The sequence below is a fragment of the Pipistrellus hanaki genome, assembly GCF_964339955.1.
Source record: "Pipistrellus hanaki genome assembly, chromosome: 16".
Classification (NCBI taxonomy): domain Eukaryota; kingdom Metazoa; phylum Chordata; class Mammalia; order Chiroptera; family Vespertilionidae; genus Pipistrellus; species Pipistrellus hanaki.
The window spans coordinates 36,031,578-36,059,176 of NC_140518.1; the positions used below are offsets into that span (position 1 = coordinate 36,031,578).

The window sequence follows — 27,599 nt, forward strand, 5'->3', positions numbered from 1 at the left end:
TGTGTCATTACAGGCCCAGATAAGGGCCTGCAGTGGAAAGCAACCTGAATAAAGTGAATATTGAAGGACATTGGAAGGATACCGAGGGTTCACCTAGTTGATGCAGGATGGCAGAAAGTTCAAAGGCCCTGTGGCAGGAAGGAGACTGAAAGCAGACAAGTGAGGCTGGAGGATGGAAAGCAAAGGGGCTACAGAAGGAGGCTACAGAGATCAGGAAATAAGACTATCTATGCAAGGCCCTGTTGGAATTTGGGGTGGTTGTTTTTTCTAATGCAATGTGATTATAATCAAAAGATTGATATGGTCAGTGCATTTTCAAAGTAGAAGTAGACTGCCATATAAAATCCAGAATGGAGGACAACAGGAGAGGTTCAGAAACCAGTTCATAGGGAAGTTTTAGTTGTTCCTGTAAAGATGGTGAGAGCTTGGGCTAAGGGAAATTACCATAGTTTCTGCAAGAAATGGTGGTGTCTTGGACTACAGTGTTGGCCATGGAAATGGAAAGAAGTGAATGGATGTGAGAGATCTGAAGAAAAGTAAAATCGACCAGACTGAGTAATGAATTGGATTTATGGGAAAAGGGAGATAGAGCTATAGACGATGATCTTAGGTTCAGACCAGAGATATGCATAGGATATGGCACCTTCACTGAGATGGAAATACTGGGAGAGGGTAGATGGGGGATGGGATGTCATGAGTGTGATTTTATACATGTGCAGCAAAGTCAAGTTCCTTTGAGGTACCTAGGAGAGATGTCCAACTAGTATCAAATAAAGGTGTATACTAAAATAAGATGCCCCATAAAATAAAACTCAGCAAATTTAAAAAGATTATAGTCATACAAATTATATTATATGAAATTGAAAATCATAATAGATGGAAATTTAGGAAATTCACAAATACACAGAAATGAAACAATATACCCTTAAATAAACAACGGGTGGAAGAAGAAATCATAAGGGAAATTTAAAAGTATTTTGAGCCCTGCTGATGTGGCTCAGGGTTTGAGCATTGACCCATAAATCCAGTGGTTATGATACCTGATAAATGCACATGCCCAAGTTGTGGGTTCAATCCCCAGTGGTGCGAGTGAAGGACTGAAGTGATGATTCTCTCTCATCACTGATGCTTTCTCTCCCTCTCTCTTCCTCTCTAAAATAAAGGAATAATATATTTTTCTTAAATTTGTGAAAAATAAATAAACAGCACTAACCAGTTTGGCTCAGTGGATAGAGCACAGGCCTGCAGACTGAAGGGTCCCAGGTTCAATTCTGGTTAAGAGCATGTACCTTGGGAGAGTGCAGGAGGAGGCTGATTGATGTTCCTCTCTCATCGATGTTTCTAACTCTTTATCCCTCTCCCTTCCTTCCTGTAAAAATTTAATAAAATATATTTTAAAAGAAAAATGAACAAACAAACAATTAAGTAAATAAATAAATAAATAAATAAATAAATAAGTAAATAAAAGGCATGGTCAAGGGCACAAGCCTGGGTTGGGGACTTGATCCCGAGTAGGGGGCATACAGGAAGCAGCCAATCAATGATTCTCTCTCATCATTGATGTTTCTATCTCTCTCTCTCTACCTCTTTGAAATTCATAAAAATATATATATGTTAGAAGTATTTTGAGATGAAAAACACCATACCAAATCTTATTTGATGCAGCTAAATCAGTGTTGACAGAGAAAGGTATAGATATTAATGCCTAGATTTAAAAAAGAAAAAGGGATAAACTGCACACTCATTAGCATCACCAAAATAGAGAACACGGACAACACCAAATGCTGACAAGATTGTGGAGCAAAAGAAATCCTCATATATTGCGGGTTGGAATATAAAATAATGTGGCCACTTTGCAGATTCCTACAAAATTAAACACACCCTTTCCATATGATCCAGCAGTCATGCTCCTTGGAGTTTACCCAAATGAGTTGAAACCTATATCCATACAAAAACCTATACAACAATGTTTAAAGCAGCTTTATTTATAATTGCCCAGACTTAAAAACAAGCAGATAAATTAATTGTGGTACATTAATACAATGGAATATTACTCAGTGTGCAAAAATGAGTCATAAATCTATTAAAACACATGGGGAAACTATAAATTCATATTATTATTAAAAACACAATATGAAAAGCTGCATGCTGTATGATCACAACAATGTAAAAGTTAAAAAAAAAAAAAAACACACAAAAATATGAATGCAGTAAAAAAAAAAAAATCAGTAACTGCCAGTGGGTGAGGGGAGAGAAAAATGATAGAGCATAGTGACTATTCTGTATGACACAAGAATGTTGGATATATGTCATTTTATATTTGTCAAAAAGCATAGACTACAAAACATCAAAAGTTAACCATAATGTAAACTAAAGAATGATTATGATGTGTCAGTGTAGGTTCACTGACTGCAACAACTTCACTGGTCTGCTTCCAGATGTTGATAATGGGAAAGATGTGCATGTAGGGGCCAAGGCTATGTAAGAAATCTCTGTTTATGCCCAAGTGTTTTTGAAAACTAAACTATTCAAACAAAACAAAAGTATATTTAAAAAAGAAAGAGAAAGTGGTTAGAGGAAGAGAAGGGAGAGAAAAAGAAGGAACTAAAATCAATAACTTAAAGTTCAATTTTTAAGAATCAAAGAGAAATAATAAAAGGAAAAATATAACAAAAAGCAAGCTGGCCCTAGCTGTTTGGCTCAGTAGATAGAGTATTGGCCTGCAGACTGAAGAGTCCCGGGTTCATTTCCCATCAAGGGTTGTGGCCCAGATTTCTAGTAGGAAGCATTCAGGAAGCAGCCAATCAATTATTCCCTCTCATTATTGATGTTTTTCTCTCTCCCTCTCCCTCGCCGAAATAAATAAAAAGTCTTAAAAAAAAAAAAAAAAAAAAAAAAAAAAGCAAGCCAAAGAAAGAAAATAATATGAACTAGAGTGGGAATAAATAAAACTGAGACTACAAAAACAATACAGAAAATAATGACACCAAAAGTTTGTTCTTTGCAAAACTCAGCAAAATTGACAGACTTTTAACTAGACTGACTAGAATAAAAAGAGAAACAATTCAAATTACTAATATCAGGAATGGAAGAGAGGTGACCACAATTGACCTAACAGAAAAAAATATTTTAAAGAACTTTAAAGAAATATTAAATACTGGAAGTCAACAAATTAGATAACCTAAATGAAATGGACCATTTCCTGAAAAACACAACCACTGAAACTGACTCAAGGAGATTTAGGTAGTCTAAATAAAACTATAACAAGTAAAGAGATTAAAATAATTTAAAAAAAACACAGACACATTCCTACAAAGAAAAGCCTAGGCCCAGATGGCTTCATTGATTAAGTCCACCAAACCTTTAAAGAAAAATTAACACCAATATTCTCAAACTCTGGGGGGGAAAAATAGAAGAGAGAGTAATTGCCAACTCATTCTATGACAGCAACATTACCCTGATATCAAAATCTCACAAAGACAAGCAAAGCCATCACAAGGTATTAAAAATACTACAAACCAATATCTCTTATGAATATAGATATGAAAATTCTCAACAAAATATTAAAAACAGCCGAAACCTGTTTGGCTCAGTGGATAGAGCATCAGCCTGCGGACTGAAGGGTCCCGGGTTCTATTCCGGTCAAGGGCATGTACCTTGGTTGCGGGCACATCCACTTTCCAGGTATGTAAAGGACTGAAGCTCAGTGGAGTGAACCAACTTGCTCAAATTTAAACAGCTAAAAATGGGGGAACTGGGACTAGAACTCAGTGAGCACACAGCCCAGAACCACCTTCAGCACTTCATCATGAAAGTCAGGATCCCTAATTCATGCTGACTCAGTGGAGCAGTGCAATAAAAGAGATTTTTCATGAGAATACCAATGATGGATTAGGCAGCCATGACTATTTCCTCACTACAAAAGTTGACTCTATGTGAAAGAACTGAAAGACTTAACTGCCTTTGGATATAGGAATATCTAAGACCTTCAAGCAAAGTCCTAACTAATAATTGGGTTTCTCTGGAAATCAGTTGAATATGCTAGACTCAAGGATTCTGATTTTATGGACATGTAAAATTGAGCACAGTACATGGACAAAGCAGAAAGAATTGATAAAGGAGAGACTGGAAATATGAAGAGGGGATTCCAGAAAGTATAGGTCAGAGGGGAGGCAGAGGGAAGGGTGTGGAATCAAAAGCACAGGAGAAGGAGGCTTGGACCTACTGGGACAGAAGGACAAGAGAGGGGTTGCATGAACACTGGTTAGGCTCAGTGGATAGAGCATCAGCCTGCAGACTGAAGAGTCCTAGGTTTGATTCCAGTCAACGGCAACCCCTTTGTAGGCAACCCCAAAGTAACTGCCTTTATCTTGCTTCTTTTAAGATTTTTTGTCTTTGTTTCTATGTCATTCCCTCAATTCCTGTGCATTTCTGGGGGTCTTGGGGAGGGGGGTCTTACTTACTCCCTGACCTAGAAGAGGTGCCCATGGGTGCTCGTGGGCATCTGTGGAATCAACAGGTGAGGAAATTCACAGCTAAAAGTGTTTGTCTCCCACAGGTTGGCCAACTGCGGCCTCACAGCAAAAGGCTGCAAGGCCCTTGCCCGTGGGCTGAAGACCAGCTGGTACCTGACAGAGTTGGACCTGAGCTTCAACCAGCTCCTGGACACCGGAGCCCAGGGCCTTTTCCAGGAACTGAGACGTTCCTTCTGCAAGCTGCGGCGGTTGCTGTAATTGCTCTTCTTTGACACTACTTTGAGGGGTGGGCAAAGGAGAGGGAGCTGCCTAAGACCTTGGATCAGGGAGAAGCTGAGAGCTAGGTACAATGGGGTGATTTGGGTTAGAAGCAAGCAGACACCCTACTGTTGAAACCAACCAAAGACTCCTGTGTCAGCTACCTGGGCATTTGGTAGAGCCAATGTCGTCAGACCTAGTGCACAAGTGGAACATGGATAAATAAATCATATAATGTTGATGTGGGCAGTTGCAAGATTGTTGGGAATCTCACTGGAGTGAGAAAGTGAAGTTCTCTGATCCTGAGGGGTTCCCTGGCGGCAGGAGAAAATTAAAATCTCCCGGATTACTATTAACTAGACACGTGTTTATCTTCCTTTATGTCACCAAGGACCCCCAAAGGGCCATGGGTGTGAGAGAGGGAAATCAGACCCCCTTTACCCTGAGCAGAGGGTCTTGTGAACAATGACTTCCGGCCCATGTGCTTTTCTCCCACAGGCTCGTCAGCTGTGGCCTCACATCTGGCTGCTGCCAGGACCTGGTCTCCATGATCAGATACAACTTCATGCTGTCAGAGCTGGACCTGCAGCAGAACGACCTGGGCGACCAGGGTGTCAGGCTGCTCTGTGAAGGGCTCAGGCAATCGAACTGCCACCTCAAGCACCTGGGGTAAGGCCCTGGGTCATTTCTGGGCTGAGGACAGGGAAGGGGAGGGAGAGCAGTGGAAAGGGGTGTGGGGACCCTGAATTGGACAGGGAAAGTAAAGGGGCAGAAAAATGCATGGGCAGCCTGCCATCCCTACTGGATCTGCCACTGACTTAGGCCATGAGACTTGGTTTCTTTATCTTTGTAACAGGACTACCATATCCACTCATAGATGTGATGAAATAAAAAGAATAACAGCACTGGAAACAGATTTGAGAAGCTGAAATGATAATTATGAGTGAGACCACATGTTCTTAGAGAACACTAGGTTCATTTCTCCATCCAGGATAATCTCTCCTTCCTTCCTTCTCTCCTTCCTTCCTGGTCTTTTTCATTCACTCATTCATCCATTCATATCAGGCCTCTCATGTGTCAAACACTGGGCCAGGCACTGAGGGGACAATAGTGAGCAACAGACAAGGGTCCTGCCTCCTGAAGCTTGCACTCCAGTGAGAAGGAGACAGATGCTGATGACATGCTAACACACAGTGTGTATCTCTGAGCTCCATGCAGTATGTGAAGGGAAAGTGCACTGTGTTATGAGAGTTTAACAGGGGGTTGGGGGTGTGGAATTAGACTCAGGGGAAGGGAGGGCCTCTCTGGGGAAGTGACATCAGGCAGCAGCTATCCCAAGTTCAACAGAAACCCCAGAGCACAGGGCATGTGAAAGTGGAAACAGGGCACTTTCTCTCCAGGAAGCCTCCTATCCTCTGAGAAGGAAATCCCAGGACCTACTCCTGTGGGGTCATTTGAGGCCATGGACACTGGCTGTCCTCTGGTGGATGCTGTGAAGTGCTGCCAGTCCCCTTGAAGGAATGAAGAGCCGACCCCCACCCTAGAGTGCTGCCAGCTACAAGGATGACCTCTACCAACTAGGGCCATCTCACACAAGGTCACTGCCCTCTTGTGATGGTCTGCATCCAGTGACTGGTGTAGTGATATAAAAACCTTCCTCCAAGTATGGAACAGCCCTGGAGGGTCATGCTCACATCAGAAGTCCCTCAAAGTGAGCTGTGCCCCTTGGGACTGCATCACAGCCCAACCTTTTCCTCTGCCCAGTCCTGTTCCTCCCTTCCTTTCCCCTTGTGTTAACCCAACTACACTCCCTAATAAACCTCCTAACTCTTTTTTCCAATTCAAAAACAAGAGGTTCCTGCAGGATATGGAAGATTCCATGTTTCTGGGCCCAAGGCCCTTGACACTCTGTGGGGGTCCCAGGATAAGTAGGTTTCCTTTGTGCTTGCAGGCTGGATCAGACTGGGCTGAGTGAGGAGGTGGCAGAGATGCTGAGGCTCCTGCAGCGGGAGACACCCAGGACTCTCCCCATCCCGCATGGGTAAGAAGGGAGACACAGAACTCCCTCGAGCTGACCCAGGCCCAGGGCTGAATCCTACATGCCAGAGACATGGGCAAGTAGTGGGGTGCAGTTGGAGGCCAAGACAGTCAGAAGCAGGAAGAAGCTGGTTTACCACAGCAGCCAGAGTGAGGTTGGTTGTTTGTGTGTTTGTTTAGTCCAAATAAGAATATGCCCCTCCTTTGCTTAAATCCTTCCAAGCATTAAGTAAGGAGATGAATAAATGAAGAAAAGTGAATGAGTTGGTGGCAGTTAGAACATGGGAAGCAATGACCAGAAGGGGGAGACAAAAACAAGGAGATGGAGCTTTGGGTGGAAAAAAACCACCCTCCTTTACTCTCCATACATATAAACATCCATGTACAGAGCCAGGCTAAGGAGAAGCCTTGAGAACAGGAGAATCCAGCTCCTCCTGGGCATCTCTCGCAGCCCCGTGGCCTTTCATGTTGGTGTATTCCAGCCTGTGACTGCCAAGTACACCTGTGCCTGGTTCTGACTTCTTTGCCTCACCTGACATGGAAGGAGAGGGCTCCTAGGCTTAGGAGGAGCCATTCCTCAAGAAACAACCATTACCCTCAGACCCACAGAACCCTAAACACAGGCCCAACTCCCAGGAGCTTAATACAGCAGGGACACAGTCCTAGGTTACTGCCTCCCCACTGTCCCCACACACCTGTATCATTATGTCCAGGATCAGGGTCAATACACTGATTGGCCTATTAAACTCTCTCCAAACAACCTAAACTGAGTTGTGAAAGATTCGAGGCCTTAGCTGGGCTGAGAGTGAGTAGATTCCTGGCTGAGATAGATAGAGATCTGATCTCAGCTCCTTGGAGAAATAGAAGGAAGCCAGGTAGCCAGAGCAATGCTACTCAAAATGTGGCCTGTGTGGATCAGCACTGTCTGCATCAGCATCACCTGAGAACTCATTGAAAATGTAAATGTCAGGCTACACTGCATACCTGCTGAATCAGAATCTATGGGGTGGGCCCAGTAATATGTGTTTGAACTAGGCTTCCAGGTATGGGCTTTGAGAAGCATTGGACTAGAGCTGAGAGAGCAGGAAGAATGGCAGAGGTAGGAATGGAGATAAGGCTTCAATGGAATTAGAGGAACAGGGCATAAGTAGGCCTTTTGGCCATGTTAAGAATTTTGCATTCTACTCCCCCCAAAAGCAATAGATTTCAGGGCTTCAGCAGCCATGTGCTCAGTCAGGTTCCTATTAAAAATCAACTGCTGTGCAGAAATGGCTGGGAGGTGAACAAGAGAAGAAGAGGGGAACTTAAAGGGCAGGGTGGAGGGCCTAGACCTAGGGTGGAGACTGTGGAGGTAGAGAGCTATTCTAGAACCAGTGACAAAGTGGCCAATCCAATCTTGAAGTGAATGAGGACTACGCCCCATTTCCAGCATTAATGGGGGGGTGTATGGGGGCCATCACAGAGGCAGGGTCTATGGGAGAATTTCAGATGAAGGTCATGAGTTCAAACTTACATGGTTGAATTTAAATGAGTATGTTATTTTTGCAGACCTACCTCAATTTTCTCCAATATCCCGGGGACAGCGAGGACACAAAATATGACTATCATTAAAAAAGATCTAGAAGAAAAGATGAATTATAAACCAACTACACCCAAATGGCGGGAACCTGAATCAGGTACTTTGAGGGACTAGGCTGGGAGCACCATGACTTGGGATGAGAGAGGGAGAATGTGGAAGATGAGCCCCACCATGCTCCTGCCTCAGGTGTGGGACATGGAAAAATGCCCTCCTACAGGAACTTGCTCCATATGAGATCTTCCACACCTAGACCCTGGGAACTGGCAAATCTCTGCTTTCATTCTCCAGCCTCAGGCCTGAGCCTGTTCCTCCCCAGAATATCCCTGGAGTGTCTCAGACTCTGATCTGTGGTCCAGTCTCCCAAGGCCATTTGCATCCCTGCCCATCCATTTTTTGAGCCATGTTCCTTTCACAAGTTACCTTGCCATTGGAGCTGGGACTAGCAATGTCTCTATGCCAGTGGGAAGAGGGAGATGGGCAGGGTTGGGGTCAGAGGGCAGCAGTTGGGCCTCCTCAGATAGCAGGCAGGCAGCCCCAGGAGCAGGGACAGAGGATACAGACACACTCCCTGCCCATGTCCAGACAGACAAGCTTTGGGAAGACCCTTCCTTGGTATAGGTTAGGGATTGGGGGAGGCAGCCAGGAGCCCTAATGTTGACCATTGCACTGCCTGTTCCAGAGGAGAGCTGCCGGCAAGTAGTAATGATGAAGCCCTTCTGTCTGTTTTCACCTAAACCTCTGGGGGACATACCAGTGGAGTCTAAAGGGACAGATGATGTCTTCTGGGGTCCCTCAGGGTCTGTGTCTCTAAAGGTGGTGGACGAAGAGAGGAGTCTGTACCGGTAAGTGTGGGGGCTCTACTGTGCCAGGCTGGCCCCCAACCCCTGACATGCCCACACTGGGTCCCAATAGTCACTCAACACCCCACTCATGGCATTGCTTCCTCTCCCATTGCCAAGTCACTAGGCAGAGACAGGGCTGAGGTACTGGATTGGTGCTTTTATTATGGAAACAGAGATTTTATTATGAAAAGTTTAAAAAAGAGTCTAAGGAACTTCCACTTACCCATTATTCAGCTTCAACAATCATTTTACCAAATATGTTCTAACTACTCACTTTCCCACTCTTTTGTTGTTATAGTATTTTAAATCCATGATATCAGGTGATTTTACCCATAAATGTTTTGTGATGCATTTTGAAGACTACAAATGAAGACCTTTTCTCCTATAACCACAATGCCATTATATCTGACATTTACAATAAGTCATGTTCAGACCATCTAATACCTAGTCTGTATTCAAATATGCTCAATTATCCAAAATGTGTCCTTGTAGGTTGTTTGTTCTAATCAGGATCCAAACAAAGTCCACTGGTTGCATTTGGTTTGTTATGTTTCAAAAATCTCATTTCCAGCTACCCAGTGTTATTAGCATCTGCTCTGTGCAAAGTACCATACCAGTAACAGGGGCCATGAGATGAATATGACAGCCTGCCTTGCAAGGGCTCCCAGTCCTAAGTAATAAATGTCTATAATCTTAGTTCTAATCTCTTACATAACACATTTCCACTCACTGTCACGGACATGATCTCAATGGAATGGACTATTACTCCTTATTTATACACACAGAAGGTGACATCCCAGGAGCCCACTCTTTACCAATGGGGATCTAGGGGAAGTCTCTGTAATATTTCTGCAAGTGTTATTTTCAGCTCCAAGTAGTTATCAATAATATCATCCTATAGATTATTATTAATTGTTGAAAAATACACCCTTCAAAAACAAGAAAATTATCCTATTTTATTATTAACTAGAGGCCTGGTGCACAAAATTCATGTGTAGGGGGGGGTGTCCCTCAGCCCAGCCTGCACCCTCTCCAATCTGGGACCCCTGGAGGGATGCCTGACTGCCCATTTAGGCCCAATCCCGGTAGGATTGAACCTAAACAGGCAGTCAGACATCCCTCTCACAATCCAGGACTGCTGGCTCCCAACCACTCACCTGCCTGCCTGCCTAATTGCCCCTAACTACTTCTTCTTGCCAACCTGATCAACCACTAAGCACTCCCCTGCCAGCCTGATTGATGCCTAACTCCTCCCCTGCCAGCCCAATTGCCCCTAACTGCCCTCCCCTGCCAGCCTGGTCACCCCTAACTGCCCTCCCCTGCCAGCCTCATCACCCATAACTGCTCTCCCCTGCTGTCTGTTCCCCATCCCAATTGCCCTCCCCTACAGGCCTGGGTCCTCCCCAGCTGCCCTTGCCTGCAGGCCTGGTCCCCCCAAATTCCCTCCCCTGTAGGCCTGGTCCCCCCACAACTACTCTCCTCTGTAGAATTTGGTTCTCCCCCTTTCCCCACCATTGTCATCCCCTGCAGTTCCAGTTGTCCCCAACTTCCCTACTCTGCCACCCTGGTAACCCCTAACTACTCTCCCCTACAGACTTGATCGCCCCCAACTGCCCCTCCCTTGCATGCCTGGTCCCTCCCAACTGCCCTCCCCTACTGGCCTTATTGCCCACAACTGTCCTCCCTTGAAGGCCTGGTCCCAAACAACTGCCCTCCCTTGCTGGCCATCTTGGGGCAGCCATCTTATGTCCACATGGGGACAGCCATCTTGTGTGTTGGAGTGACAGTCAATTCGCATATTACTCTTTTATTAGACAGGATTATGTTATTATTATTTACTTTATCATCACCATTATAGAGACAGCTCACCACCCCCAAATAGATATTAAGCCATCAGCATACATTAGGTCACATATTATTCACAACTCTATGAGATGGTACTATTATTTCTTTTATTTACAAATAAGAAATCTGAGATTATGGAAATTCAATGCCTTGCTGAAGGATCCACAGTAGCGAGCAGAGGACCCAAGTCTCAATTCCAAATCCTTCTGGCTGTCACATCTGAGCTTACAGCTACCTTAATAGATACCCAGTGCACTGCAGGGGGTCGGGCATCCAGTAGGTAGTCTGTGAGCTTGTGTGGAGTAATTAATTCAATGTCTACCTCTCTCTGCTATCCCCAGAGTTCACTTCCCTGTGGCTGGTTCCTACCACTGTTCCAAAATGAGGCTCTGCTTTGTGGTGAGACGGCCAGTGACCATTGAGATTGAATTCTGTGCTTGGGACCAGTTCCTGGACCAGACTGTCCCACAGCACAGCTGGATGGTTGCAGGGCCTCTTTTTGACATCAAGGCTGAACCAGGAGCTGTGGAAGCTGTATATCTCCCTCACTTTATAGCCCTCCAAGGTGAGTGAGAGAGAGGTGTGGGGGAAGGTGATGGTGGTGAGAATGGGCCCAAAATGGCTTCCAATGGCAATATCCTGAGGGGAGTTTGTGGCTTCCTTAGATAGACTGAGAGAAAGTTATAGCAGCTTTCTTTCTCATTCCACAGTGTTCTGGGCATATCTGTTTTGAAACACTGTGTCCCCAAGCATCATAATTATTTTTGCCTGAAATCCTGAAAAGTTTCCTTCAATGGAAGTGGTTTCCTCACCCTCACCAGATTGACTCAGTGGATAGAACATTGGTCTGTGGACTGAGGGTCTTGGTTTTGATTCAGGGCAAGGGAGCATGCCTTGGCTGCAGGCTCAATCCCTGGCCCGGGCTGGGTCACGTGCAGGAGACAACCAATCGATGTGTAACATCAATGCTCTAATATTGATTTCTCTCTACCTATCTATCTCTGTCTCTTTCACTCTCTCTGAAAATCAATGAAAAAAATATCCTCAGGTGAGGATTAACCAAAAGAAAGGAGGGAGGGAGGGATGGAGGGAGGGAGGAATGGAAGGAGGGAGGGAGGAACGGAGAAAGGGAGGGAGGGAGAGAGGGAGGGAAAAAGGAAGGAAGGAAGGAAGGAAGGAAGGAAGGAAGGAAGGAAGGAAGGAAGGAAGGAAGGAAGGGATCTCCTCAATAACAATAATAGCTATCATTTATTAAGTTCTCTTCACATACATTGTATAATTCAGGGTCCCAACAGAAAATACATGATATGTTTATTCATTAGAGATTTTTGAAGAAACTTTTCAAACACAAGACCATTTGCAAAGTAAGGCTAAGTGAACGAACAAGAAAGGTTGGGGCACCTAAAAATTAACATGGGAAGTCATTGCTACTGCTAAAGGCAAGGAGGAGAAACCATGTCACCAGACTCCATATGAGAGCTCAAGCCACAAAAAAAAAGGGCATTTCAGTAAGAGATATAGTCATGGAGTTGCATGGTTATCCGAAGCTATCCCACAGAAAAAGACTTCCCACAGGAAAGTTCCAGAAAGTATAAAGTTCACAGTCAAAACCTCAAAAGCACTGAAAACCAACAGAAACCTCAACCAGATATCAGTCCCATAAAGACCTCAGACAGTGCTCGCTTCGGCAGCACATACACTAACATTGGAATGATACAGAGAAGATTAGCATGGCCCCTGCATAGGGATAACATGCCAATTCATGAAGCATTCCATATTAAAAAAAAAAAAAAAAGACCTCAGACATTTAAGTTATCAAAAGGAGATTGCAAAATAAGTATGTTTCTTATGCTTAATAAAACAGCCTTAAAATATGAGCAAGAAACAAGCCACTAAAAATGATAAATCAAGTTTGAAAATAAGCTAAATAGATAAAGTATAGATTAAAAAAAGATTAAGTGACATAGAAGATAACAAGAGGCCTAGTATACATCTAATCAGAATTCTAGAAGGATACTATACAGACAGTGGAAAACGTAATATTCAAAGAGAGAATTTCCAATAAATTTCTATAATTGCTGTAAGAAGGAGAAATCCCAAAAATTCAAAGCAGGAAAGAAGAACAGAGAGAAATCAGCACTAGACCCATTGAAGTGAATCTACAGAATACAGACATCTAAAAGCAAATTTTAACAGCAGCCACAAAGATAATGGAGGAAGGTACTGTAAGTAGGATGACAACTGATTTTGAACAGTCATAATGGAAGGCCACAGAAGACAATGGAATAAAAACCTCAAAGTATTAAGCAAATAACTGCTAAGCAAGAATTACAACCACAGAAAAATTATTGTTTAAGAAGTATCTGAGATAAACATTTTAAAACAAACTAAAACCAACATATCTTTCCACAAAATAATCTCAGACAGAGGGTGTGTTATACAAGATAAAATAATCAGGAAAGATACTGACACACAGCAGGGTAAGGAAACAATAATAATGTCTAATATGTTTAAAGAGAGAAAAAACTCTCAGAACTGTCAACAGAAACAGCAAGTAGAGTGCTAAAGAATACAAAGGTCTTAGTGTATAATTCACAAGGAGGGTAAAGGCCACAGTAGAACTGACTTCTGGGTTAAAATGATAAAATATTTCCGTCCTGATCAGGAAAAATAAATTCTCCACTTTTTGAGACCACAAGTGACCTGACAACGTCAGCCAGTGTTGGCCACAGAGTCAAGTAATGGGCCTGCACCTGTGCAGGCTGAGGCAACACAGGCTTCCCATCCCAGGCCATGAGCACCATCAGATGCACCCCAGATGACATCAGCTGCCACAGAACTAATGTCTATCAATTTTATGTGAAAGTTGGAAGAACCTGATTCAGTTCCCTAGTCAAATCATGATTCAGACAGAAACCCTAATTATGATAGAACTAGAGGTCTGGTGCACGAATTCATGCACAGGTGGAATACATTGGCCTGGGCGGCGATAGGGGCCAATCGGGGATGTCTCCCTGCCCCAAATGGGGCCTGGGGCAGATTGGGCCAGTCAGGGGGAGAGGCCACAGGAGTTTGGCTGTGGGAACACACTGACCATGAACGGGCAGTTCGTGCAGTGAGCGTCTACCCCCTGGTGGTCAGTATGCATCAGTGACCGATTTTTCATTCGTTCAGTCATCGTTCATTTAGGATTTTATATGTATAGATGATTTAATAAACAATTCATGTTACAGCTTATATAAGTTATAAGCACTTTTATGATATGTACAGTTCATTTAGATAATAAAGAGACATAATTTTAATGTTTCACTTATAGTCATGTATCACATTCAATAGTTTGGTCAATGACAGAAAACATACGATGGTGGTAATTTATATAGACTAGGTGTGTAGTAGGCTATACCACCTAGGTTTGTATATATGTACTCTATGATGTTCGCAAAATGATTAAATTGCTGAAAGATACATTTTTCAGACCATATCACCATAGTTCAGCAATGTATAACTGATTGATATATTAAACTAGAGGCCTGGTGCATGAAAATCATTCATTGTTAGGTCCCTAGGCCTGGCCAGTGATCAGGGCCAATTAGGTTCCCTGCCTCCCCACCTCCCGACCTTCTCCTTTCCTCACTCCCTCAGTTCCACCCTGCCACCGCTAGTTGCATGCCATGTTCCCTGCTAGCCCCTGGTGATCAATGGACATCATAGCAAGCGATCAAACTCCTGGTCTCCCAGTCGAACTCCCGAGGGAACAATTTGCATATTAGCCTTTTATTATGTAGGATTATAGCCCTCTTCCAGTAGGTTAATCCATTCAGTATCACCTCCAGGTACAGGTATTGGTTTACTTTAGACTTTAAATAAACACACTGTAATATTAGGGTCCTCAGTCAAAAAATGCGTATGTATATAAGAAGAAGAATTTAGAAATTAGTAGAAACAAACAAACAAAAAAATAGAATGAGAAAACTAAAACAGCAAAGAACAGCCCAGACCCCAAAGAGGGCTCATTTGTTGAGACCACAAGATTAAGTATACAATACAAGCTGCTCATCAGGAAGACAGTGCAGGCACAGGAGCAACAGAGGCCAATCCCAAGAGGAGAGACTCCAGGGTCCAGGGGCACCTGGCTTGGTAGACAGGGTCAGTAGGTAATGGTAACTAGTGAAGATTTAGCACTAAAACAGAGGGGAGAGAGGTGTGAGAGAGCAAAGACAATGGGTCATCCTAGCAAAAAGGCAAGGTGGATGCACACACAGCACCTTCCAGAATTCAGGCACACACACACACACACACACACACACACACACACAATAATAATAATAATAATAATGATCATCATCATAACAACATTTTTTTTTAAATAAAACAGAATTCAGGCAGAGTAGTGCTGCAAACTGTGTTCTGAGAGCAGGGATCTCAACCAAAGGCTGTAGGTGACTCATTGACCTTCCCTAAAGCAATTCCCTCCAGGAGCTTCAGTTCACCTGACTAACATGTGAGAACATTTCAATTGTGGAGGACGAGGTATCAACCACTTAGTGTCACCAAAGCAATGCAAAGGGCGTCACTTCATGGAGAAGCAATTTAGCAAAACATGGCAAATCATAGAATTGCTTATGTCCTTTCACACCCTTTTCTCATTCCTTGGGACTTATCAACTCCAAGGTATTAGCTCAAGGGAAATAGAAAAGTTCTCTGCAGAAACATGTGAATTGCAGGATTATTTATCATGGCGAAAGGGTGGACACAACCCCAACGCTGAAACCAGAAGAAAGCGGTGAACAAGGAATGCTGCATCCACTAGCAGGGATCATGTCCTGTAGTCACTAGAAAGGTCCACAGGCACTTGGGACAATTTAAACCAGTGTGGGAAAGGCAAAAGACAAAGCCACATGACAAAAGTGGAAACACAAAAAGGTGTTGCTACAGAGAAAGACTAATGGAAAAGGGGAAGACGAAAATAATAGTGAGATCGGAGGTAAATACTTCTGTATTTTCTCAGGTGGTATACACCACCAAGATACTATTTTTCATACAAAAAAGTCAACTAATAGACATAACCCATTTGGCTCAGTGGTTTGAGCACCAACCCTTGGACTGAAGGTTCTCAGGATTGATTCTGGTTAGGGGCATGTACCTCAGTTGCAAACTCAATCCCCAGCCCCAGTTGGGGCAAGTGTGGGAGGCAACCAATTGATGTGTTTCTCCCACATTGACATTTCTCTCTGTCTCTCCCCTTCCCTCCACTTTCTAAAAATCAATTGAAAAAAAATATCTTTGGATGAGGATTAATAAAAGTATATTTTTAAAATATTTTTAAGCATTTGATAAATTAGTAAAGTTAATAGCAGTCTCCGAGGCTCCTCCTGGTATTAAGTCAATCTTACATATACTGATTGGTGCCCATGCAGACTAAGGTTGATTTGGGCAGAAAAGAATGTATAAAAATATTATTGAGTAGCTCACAGACTTAAGAAACAATTAGGCAAAAAGTCTTACAGGGGAAAAAATAAAAAAGGCAGTGACCAAAGACTGTTGGGAAAATGAGAACACAGCCAAGGTCCAAACAGGAAAAATAGAGAGAGACCTCTAGGACAGACACAGCCACTGTAAGGCCCTCCTTGCATGGTGGCTGCTAATCTCTTGACCCCATTGCTGCTGCCAAAAGAATCTGTCTTTTCATCTGTGCTTCATCATCTCTGTATCTGCCTTGGTTAGGAGCATCCACTTGGTCAATTCTTGGTCACACACCTGTGTCACAAGCTCCCTGAGTGGGAGGACCAGCTTATATTTTGGCAAGATGCACATAATGATGGAGGAGGAGTTTCTTCACAAAAATAATCTGAAAATGGTGGGTGACTAAACATGACAAACGTACACAATCTTGGTCACTCCATTTCCGACTCTCTTTCTCCTTGTTTCTATCTGCATGGAGAGACACCTGCCAGCATTACTCCATGACCCCCCATAGTTACAAAATGCACAGTAACACAGGTAACAATGGGGTCATTATCTTTCCCAGCCCAAGAACCTGGGCCTGTGTATAAGTTTGGCTTAAGAAGATTCCAGCAGCCGAAACCGGTTTGGCTCAGCGGTAGAGCGTCGGTCTGCGGACTGAAAGGTCCCGGGTTCGATTCCGGTCAAGGGCATGTACATTGGTTGCGGGCACATCCCCGGTAGGGGGTGTGCAAGAGGCAGCTGGTCAATGTTTCTCTCTCATCGATGTTTCTATCAATAGCTCTCTATTCTCTCTCCCTTCCTCTCTGTAAAAAATCAATAAAATATATTTTTTAAAAAAAAAAAAAAGAAAGAAAAAAAAGAAGAAGATTCCAGCGGTGCTCCAACTGGAGAGGACTTATTGACCACAACCCCAAAAGGCCCCAGACACAGGCACACTGCCTTCCCTGCAGGGTCCCCCAGCAAGGCCACTGAACCTCCTGCCCAAGGACCACACTGCCTCAGACAAGCCTAACTCAGTAAGGGCACTAAGTACTCATCTCTCAAATCCATTTTTTCACAGAGAAACATGTGGACATCTCATGGTTCCAAGTCGCCCACTTTAAAGAGGATGGGATACTTCTGGAGAAGCCAACAAGGGTGGAGCCACGTTACATAGTCCTTGAGAACCCCAGCTTCTCCCCCATGGGAGTTCTACTGAGGAAGATCCACTCTTTCCTGAGCATCCCTGTCATCTCCAATGTGCTGCTCTACCATCGCCTCCATCCTGAGGAAGTCAACTTCCACCTCTACCTACTCCCCAGTGACTGCACCATTGAGAAGGTACTCCAATAGGAGAAGACGGGGTGAGGGTGGGTTGTCAAAGACATAACATGCATCCAGAATGCCCCTGGATGTGTCAAGTGGGCATAAGTATAAGACACAGAATAGTCTTGTAGGTCCCTAAGACCTCCCCCAACTAGGCTCACTGGTCCATTAGTCATTGCTGGACACCGTTTTTGCAATCTCTTTCGAGGAATGAGAATGATGGGATGGCTCCATCCACAGAGGTGTACACATTTCTCCATTCTCATTTCTTCTCTATCAGTGCCCAAATTCCCACCCTGAACATAGCTCTGGCCAAGTGGGGGGATTTCTGTAGCAGTCATGGGAGATAATGGAGGGAGAGCTCATTGTGGTATAGCCCACCACCACCACCAACAACAACAGCAACAACAACATCAACACGTGAAAACCCACTTCACTTTGTTCAGATCTCAACAAAGGATGAGAGACATGATTAAGTCATTCATGAAATCTCTGAGGAAGACCCAGAGGCCCTCCTCTCTTGATCAGTGTTCTTTATGTTCCTTAGGCTGTAGATAATGAAAAAAAGAAGTTCCAGTTTGTGCGAATACACAAGCCACCCCCACTGACTCCGCTCCACATAGGCTCCCGATATATTGTGTCTGGTTCACAGAAAATGGAAATACTCCCTGAGGTGAGTAGTCTAGATATTACCACCTCCGTAAGGCCAGAGGTCATGTTTGGGAATACCTTTGAGTCAAGTCTCAGAGCTTTCCAAAAGGTATGCCCAACTGGGGTATGGCAGATACTTAGGGGAACTGAGAAGTGTTGGGCTATAGTGTGTCCATGCTCTCCAAGCAAAACCACCAGGAACACACATGTAGCTGAAGACATTGGAGTTATTACTCACTGCAGTGAGAGAACCCACACCAATGAGAACCATGGGGCACCCTCAGATTAAGAGACTCAGAAAGAACCTATTTCAGGACCTGGGCCTTATTTGGGTAATCTGGGGGGAAATCTAAGGAAATAGAGATTTGGTCTAGATCTGGTATTCTAAGAAGTTAGGGCAATTCTATGATTGGGAACCTCTACACATTTTCTCTCTAAGAAGGGCAGGCACCAGAATTGTGAAGGTATAATTGCTGAAATGGTCAATTTTGCAGTGGGGGTATGTTTGGCGATTGTGACTTTGTGTATGTCCAACAGGAGGACAACACAACAGAGATGGCATCATCAGATTATTTTGTAATAACAATGAGATCTAGTATCACAGCAGGTCTGGACATCAGGGGTTGTCTCTTATCCTTTCTCAGTCTCCCCTTTTCACCAAAAGCGAATGACATCAGTCCACTGGACACTCATCCATGATATCCAAATGTTCACTATTGCCAACATCTTGCTGCTGAGGATCAGAGTTTCATATGAATGGTATCTGTTGTTGAACTAGAGTTAATCTTTTCTTTCTCTTCTGTTCTGAGATGAGTCTTTGGACCACTTGAAGTGACAATGACAGATGGAATATATTCCCAGGAGTAATGAGGAAATGTTACATATCTTTTGAGTTGTGAAATATGAATCCAATAATGAATACCTTAGATTTCCCTGCTGTGTCAGATCTCAACAAGGGGTGAGGAACATGATTAAGTCATTCATCAAGCATTTACCCAGTGCCTTGGGAAGATGACATTATGACAAACACAACTCTGCCACTTCAGAGAGTGACTGGGCTGGTTTATTCTGGGTGGTCAGGGGAGGAACCTCTGAGCAGTAACATATAAGCTGAGACCCGAGTGACAAGAAGAGCCCTAGGAGGTGAATATTTGTAACATATCACTTCAGGTCCAGAGGATAGAAGAGCAGGCACCCTTAATCCTTCCACATGACAAATAGGAGGTCAGTGTGGCAGAGCTCGCTGAAAGTAGCAAAGAGAGAAATAAGGTGGGGTCACACAAGAGGCAGAGGTTTCCTAGGGCCCATCAACTATGTTGCCCTGATCAGGAGTTTAGATTTTGTTTGAAGTGCAATAACCAGATCTCAGAGGTTGTTGCTTGGTAATACAAGACTAGCTTTAGTTTTACAAGATGTCTCTGGCTACTGGGTAAGAATGGGTGATAAGAAGACAAGAGTAAAAACCAAAGACTGTTGCTATAGTACAGGCAGGAGCTGCAGATGCCTTGATTATGGAAGAAACAGCTGAGATGAAGATAAGCTGATAGATTGAGGGTATATGTTGCAGGTAAAGCCAATAGGACTTGGCTTATGAAAGCGAAAGGAAGGAGTTCAAGATGATGCCTGAATCTGAATCGTGAGTGCTCAGGGGGTGGTAGTGCCATTTACTGAGGGTGGGGAAAATGGGAAGAGAACATTTTTGAAAGACAATTGGAAACCAAGAGTTGTCTTGAATGTGATTTAGCAAAGAGGATGGATATAAATTTTCTATTAATTGAAAGTGTATCAAGCATATAAATTTTCTGTTGATTGAAAGTATGTCAATCTTAGGATACATTGAGAAGACAGGCTTTGGGTTGCAAAAATGTTAATTTGAGTTCAAGATGGAGGAGGTGGAGAAAGAAGGATCTGGTTTCAGATATGTGAGCACTCCTAATCAGTTTGGCTCAGTGGATAGAGCGTTGGCCTGGAGACTCAAGGGTCCCAGGTTCAATTCTGGTCAAGAGATGTACCTTAGTAGTGGGCACATCTCCAATAGGGGATGTGCAAGTGGCAACTGATTAATGTTTCTCTCTCATCGATGTTTATAAATCTCTCTCCCTCTCCCTTCCTCTCTGTAAAAAATCAATTATATATATATATATATATATATATATATATATATATATATATATATTAAAAAGATATGTGAGCACTACATTAGAGATGAGTCTTGACCCCAGCCATGTCCTCTTCCTTCTGAGTTAGGATTTGTGAAAAACGAGGAAAAGAGCAATGTCTGAAGTGACATTAGTTTCAGTAAAGATCATTCAAAGGTCCCCATGGGGCTGAGCAGGGCCAAGAATGGGGAGACACCTCACTTGTGAGATGAATGGTGGCTTCTCACATCACTGCTTTTTCTACAGGAACTGGAGCTCTGCTATCGAAGCCCTGGGAAACCCCAGCTCTTCACTGAGTTCTACGTTGGTCATTTGGGGCCGGGGATTCGGCTGCAGATTAAAAGCAAAGATGATGAGACTGTGGTATGGGAGGCCTTAGTGAAATCAGGTAAAGTCAAGACAAGTCCGGGGAGCTCAGTGGTGGGAAACAGAAAGTCAGTTAAAGAGTCTGCATCTCTGTGTGTGGTGTGTGAGAGAGAGGAGAGAGAGAGAGAGAGAGAGAGAGAGAGAGAGAGAGAGAGAGAGAGAGAGAGAGAGAGAGAGAGAGAGAGAGAGGGAGATCACAATTTGCTGATGGGAAGAAATAGCCCAGGGAAGTGACTTTGTCTAGTTATATAACAGCTGGCATGATTAGAATTTGAACTCAAGTAAATCTGACTTTAAGCTCCATTCCCTCTCCCATACACCATGGTGTCTCTATGCTGCCCTTGATTTAACAGATTTTGAAACCCTCAAGTCATTTGACAAAGTTTCTCATAATAGATTGAACATGAGATGAGAAAATAATAACCAGAAGTTTATATGGTTGTATGAATTAAGCCAGTTATGGCATTAGCACATACACTACCTTGGATCACTGATATTTCAAAGTATACAATAGGAATCAAATAATGAACTTGCAGGAATAAATGCAATTTCACAGTTTTTTTTTTAATATACTTTATTGATTTTTTACAGAGAGGAAGAAAGATGGGTAGAAATCTAGAAACATCAATGTAAGAGAAACATCAAACAGCTGCCTCCTGCATACCCCCTACTGGGGATGTGCCTGAAACAAAAGTACATGCCATTGATCAGAATCAAACCTGGGACACTTCTGTCTGCAGGCTGATGCTCTATTCACTGAGCCAAACTGGTTAGAGCAATTTTACAGTTTCTTAAAGCAGCACTAATACTCCCAAGAAGTAACCCCCCAAAAAAAGTCCTTCTAGAAAAATCAGCCCATGTGAGCTGTTACAAACAGGCTTCCCAGTGCAGAGAAAGAGAATGGTTGTGACTCCATCTTGGCTTGGGTGCAATCACAGGTGTGGACTAATCAGCCCCAGCATCAAACCATATTTGAATCTTACTCTGGCTCTTACTTGCTGGGTGATCTTGAGAAAATTACTTAACGCATCTGAGTCTCATTTATAAAAAGAGGGTTATATTGTGTACATTGTAGGGTTGTTGGAAAGATGAAATACATGATGTATGTACATATATCATGCCGTAGTCTTTATAAATAGTATAAGGACCAGTCATCGTGGAGGACATGGAGCACCTTCCTCCCTCCATCCCAGAGAACTGCTGCTCCCAGCACCACAGCCAGAGCTCCCCTGGTTGGTTTCCCTCCCACACTGTCAGGTCACACTGAATTTGGGTCTGCTCAAAAGCTCAAGCTGTGTCCACAGTGGCTTTGTGGACTCCCCCTTTCTCTCCTTATGCAAGTAATTTTGTAACCCTCTTCCTTTGTTGTTTCTTTTTCCTATTGAAATTTATGCATTACCCTACTGCTAAGTTTTTCTTGATATTGATTTTTATATCAAAATTCAAAACAGTGTGAGTCTAGAGACCAAGGACAAAGAGGTAGCCTTCTGCTCAAAATAAGGAGATTTCATAGTGGAAGCTATGTTGTAAGGGTCTTGGTTATTTCTCTACCAGGGTTCCATTCAGGCCAAGACTAAATTAAACCATGTCTGCATTGTTGAGGAAGAAACTACCCTCTCTCTGTGTCCCTCTGTCTATGATCATGGCTTCTGGGACTAAGTTTCCCCATATGCTTATGGAAGGGATTCCCTTACATAATCTCTAAGGGCCCTTACAATGCTTACTCCAACTTCTATCAGAATTAGTCTGTAGCCACTTCTAAGAATCAGAGAATCTCAGAAGTGAGACATGAGTAGGATTTTTAAGGCTACTGCTTGTGTTAATAACTACCACTGATACTGATGCTTATTCATATCCCTTTTCTTCCAGGAGACCTCAGACCTGAAGCTACTCTGGTCTCTCCAGCCCTAGCAGGTCAGTAACAAAGTTAGAGACCACATGAGCCATGGAAGTTCGGGAGTGTGCTACCTGGACCGGGAGGAAGGAAGGAGAGAAAGAGGGTAGTCTTCACACCTCACAAAGAATTGGTCTTTGGAGAGTGGTGTGTACTCCAGGGCAGAGTCCTTTCCAATCACCCTTATTTCTGCCCACAGAGGCCCTGGCACCTTCCATGGGCAACCTAATATGCCTCCATCAGTTATTTGAGGGTAGGCAGAGGCACCTCTCTGCTAGTCCAATGTTTTCATAGGTGAGGGAGGAGCCAACGATGCAGATCAGGTGAGTGCAGAACTACAGGTGATGATGCCTGTAGAAGCTTTGGTGAGAGCCCTTCTTTATTCATTGTCAGACTCACCTTCACCCCCAGATGCCCCAGACTCACTACACTTTGTGGACCAACATCGGGCACAGCTGGTGGCTCGAGTTACTTCAGTGGACGCAGTCCTAGACAAGCTGCATGGACAGGTGCTGAGCGAGGAGCAGTATGAGAAGGTGCGAGCTGAGCCCATCAATCCAGACAAGATGAGGACGCTGTTCAGCTTCAGCAAGTCCTGGGACTGGTCCTGCAAAGAACAGCTCTTCCAAGCCCTTAAGGAGACCCATCCTCACCTAATTGAGGAACTCTGGGAGAAGTGACGCAGTGGAGGAGACTAGGAGGGTAGGGGGGTGAGGCTACAGACAAGCTCAGCAGCTGAAGTCTGAACACCTGCTTATGAGTCCTGGCTCTGACTGTCCACGTTTTGGGTCTAGGTTTCTACAAGTCTAAACACATTGCCACCACCCAGCAAGAGTGGCTCAGTTGGTTAGTGTCATCCTGTGCATGGAAGGGTTATTGGTTCGAATCCTGGTCAAGATATATACCTGGGTTGCAGGTTTGATTCCCAGTCATGACATGTATGGAAAGCAATGTGTAATGTTGCTGATGTTATTCTCTCACAACAATGTATGTATCTCTCTCTCTTTTCCCCCTCCCTCTGGCTTCTCTCTAATCATGTCTCAGTGAGGATAGATAGATAGATAGATAGATAGATAGATAGATAGATGATATATAAGCAAACACATTTCCTACTAAGTTGCCTTCTAGCTCTAACATTATGGTGTTTTGATGATGGCTTTCCTGGGCATCATGTGTCCATGCTCAGTGCTGCCACACAGGCTTCCAGACTGCCTACACAGGCCAGCTGTTCAAGTAGAATGGCAGCCTCTGGAGGAATGTGTCTCTGGAGCTGGCATGATGTCTTCCAACCTATAGAAGCCTCACCCAAGAGCCTTGTCCAGTGGCCACCACAGCACGCCCTGTGCCATTCACATGCAAAAAAAAAAAAAAAAGTCACTTCTGGCTAAAGACAGACAGTGGAAATGGATATCTTAAAGGTTTGGAATGGCTAGGAGTATGGGCAAAAACAGATTTATTTTTCACTTGTCCATGTTGAGCTGTGTTTGTCTATTAGTCCAAATTGTGCCTTGTTGATTCTGAAGTCTACTGGATTCCTAGAGCCACAAGAGAGGTGAAGACCAAGGCCACAGGGGGAATGGATCCCGATCTTAGCTTAGATAGCTCCTGCTATGAAAAGTGATTCCATACCCTTACACCGATTTAGGTGCCACTGCCTGTGCCCTTACAGAAGCCCCAGTTCTTTCATAATAATGTGCAGAGGTACCACCTCCTGAACTCATTACTTTTTTGCTCAGGTCACATTGCTAACATGTTCAACACATTTGGCCAACTCTGCCAGGACCTTCTTCTGAATGAGGAAACTACTGAACTTTGGATCCCAACTCTTAGAACTTTGTATCCCAGCTCCTGGAGCTGTCCCTCTAATGGAAATGGCGTCTAGCCAGATGCCTGTACTTGAGAATACTCTTTTACTAAGATCCATGTAACTGTGGCTGCTTTCTCATCCCAGGCAGGTAAGCTTGTGCAGAGGCATGATATCATCAGGACTCTGCACCCAAGACTCTGGCTCTCCACCTCCAAAATCAAGAAAGCTTACACAATGAACTTGTTGATTTAAGTGTAATCCTGTGTCCCCAGTTTTCTGCTGAAGGTGGCAGATATACGATTTGATTCTTAATTTGATGTCCTCAGCTATCTTAGGAGAAATAAAGAAACCTGCCAATATGTCTGAGAGCTTCTTTCTTCATCTAAAGGCCAAAGCTCTCCTTTAAGAACCTGAGAAGCATGGAAGAATAGTCTCAAGACAACCCCTGCACTGGGTGTCACATTGCATGGGATAGAGCCCATTTATTGGTTCTAATTTATTCATTCTCAAGGTAAAATCCAGAATCTTGTAGAGTAGGGGTGTCGAACTCAATCAGAGAAGGGGCCAAAATCTAAAATCCAGCCTAAATCGTGGGCCGAATGTTTTACTGAACAGTCATAAACTGACAATGTCATAAACTGACAGAGGAGTGCAGTGATGACAGCGCGGTGCGGGCCACATTGCAAGGCCTGGCGGGCTGGATTTGGCCAGTGGGTCTTGTGTTTGACACATGTGTTGTAGAGGAAGCTCAGCTCCTCTCCACAGGAAGCTGCAGGTGAAGCCTGGTTGCTCAGGGCCTGTCCCAGGGACTGTCCTCCAAATTTCAACTCTCAGAGGGAGGCTCTGCCAATTGTGGGACCACAAGGTAGACAGTCATTGCAAGGATCAACCTCCCACTTCCTGTCATGTCAGGCAGGATACTAAGAAGCTAGGAAAATTCCTGGACAAATGGAATGAGAAAAAAACTAGTGGAATGAGACAAACTAGTTAAGAGGAACAGCTGAGCAATTAACATCCAGCTGATAAATCACAAGTCTCTCTCCTCCCTAACCAAGGACCCTTAGGAGCAGGTGGTTTGCATCTCTCCTTCCCAACCAGAGAGCAGGGAGCTTAAATAACCCCAGTCAGAGAGACAGGTAACAGAAACCCATTAGTGCCATTAGTGCCAGCCAAACCCAAATGAATAAAGTCAGGGAATAAATACAAAGAAAAAAAAATAATAATTAGAGCCTAACAAATCCAAGATGGAGGTGAATTTGATCAGATATTGATGCATCAGCATAGTAAAAGACACACCTCGAAAGCTGATGAATATTCTGATTGAGGCCTCCCTTAAAATTCCCTGCAAAAGACAGAAATAGCTTCCCAAAGGGCCCAGTGCATGCTCTGTGCCCCACCCCTTTTCTCCTGCACATAATTTTACTTTCTTTCTCCTAAGCTTTGGGAACCCTCCTCTTAATAACTTTTCAGTGAGCACAAAGGAGACCCTCCTAGGCTTAATTCTGTTCCTATGACTTCCTTTCCTTTGCTATGGTCTGCCTAGACTCAATTCTGGTACTATGATCTTGCTTCTTCTATCCTAAGCCCTTCCTTTGCTTTTATAAACACACTCTCAAAATCACCTACACCACGTCTTGAATTCTTTCCTGCACAAAGTCAAGAGCCCATGCATTCTAAGCCCTGCCAGACAGACAAATTTCAGCCCTGTCCTGGTCCCTTTCAGATGACAGAAACAGTGGCTGACCTTTGGGGGGACCCAAATGGCCCTCAATTTTACTGAGGGAATGGGGTATTTTCAGAAGCCTTCGGTGTGTTCAAAGAGCAAGAGAACATAGGCACCCATGAAGCTGAATCCAAACAGATGCAAACACTGAAGTTAGAGTCTGATAGTACAGCCACCCACTCCTGTCCTAATCTTTAAGTATTGCATGTATAAATTATTTAACCCTAATGACAAATCAGTATTAGACAGTGTTCTCCAGAGAAACAGAACCAATAGGATGTGTATATTTATAAAGAGAGATTTAGTCTAAGGAATTGGCTCACACAATTATGAAGACTGGCAGGTCCAAAACCTGCAGAGACCCAGGAAAGAGCTGATGCAGCTGTTTGCTGGCAGAGTTCTCTCTAGCTCAGGGCATGTCAGTCTTCTGTTCTATTCAGGCCTTCGGTTGACTACACGGGGCTAACCACAACGTGGAGGGCAATCTGCCCTTCTAATTCCAGTGTTACTAATTTCTGTTCATCTCATCTAAAAACCCCTCATAGAAACATCCAGAATAATGTGTGACCCAATATCTGGGCACTGTGGCCCAGTCAAGTTGACAAATTTAATCATCACAAACCCTATGATGACAGGCACTACTACTGAAAGGGGGCAGAAATAAAATGTTAGGGAACCAGCTAGTATTGTAAGAAATGTTAATCATGTTCTGTTAACTGTGGTTGTTTAATTCCCATTAAAGAAGGCACATTCCAACCTGGTGGCAGCTGAACTCAGGACCTGGGAGCTCACCTGGAAGTGCAGCCCACCCTCCCCATTTGGAGCTGCTGATTATCATGGAAAAATTGACAACTTTGTTGCAGAAACCAAAATTGCCAGCCCTTTGAAGACCCCAAGTTTTGCATATCACTAAGCCCCTTGAAGATCCCAAGCCCTCTGCTTACCTATGAACTGCTCACATTGCCTACCCTCTCCTTATTTCCCCATGTAACCCCAGCCATTGCATATCACCAACCCCTTTGAAGACCCTCAGCCCTTTTTCATGTATCTGTAAACTGCCCATTTGCCCTTTTCCCTACTTTCCTTGAACTTCTACCTATAAAAGCAGTCAGTTTATGGTGGAGCGCAGAACAGTTGTTTGTGGACAACCTGCTATTCTCCCAAACTGCCAGCATTATTGGAATAAATTCTC

The 27,599-nt window shown here is 43.8% G+C and overlaps 1 protein-coding gene across 1 annotated transcript; it reads left to right on the top strand.

The window, feature by feature from the left end:
- Window positions 1–2,386: 2,386 nt before the first annotated feature.
- Window positions 2,387–27,599, top strand: LOC311610758 (NACHT, LRR and PYD domains-containing protein 1-like; the record flags this gene model as incomplete). Its single annotated transcript, XM_084862289.1, has 12 exons — window positions 2,387–2,481; window positions 4,559–4,729; window positions 5,232–5,402; window positions 6,685–6,774; window positions 8,319–8,446; window positions 9,029–9,191; window positions 11,378–11,601; window positions 17,563–17,822; window positions 18,355–18,480; window positions 20,864–21,005; window positions 22,853–22,897; window positions 23,271–27,599. The coding sequence occupies 12 exons, from the start codon at window positions 2,387–2,389 to the stop codon at window positions 23,555–23,557; spliced, it is 1,902 nt and encodes a 633-aa protein (XP_084718415.1). The 3' UTR covers window positions 23,558–27,599.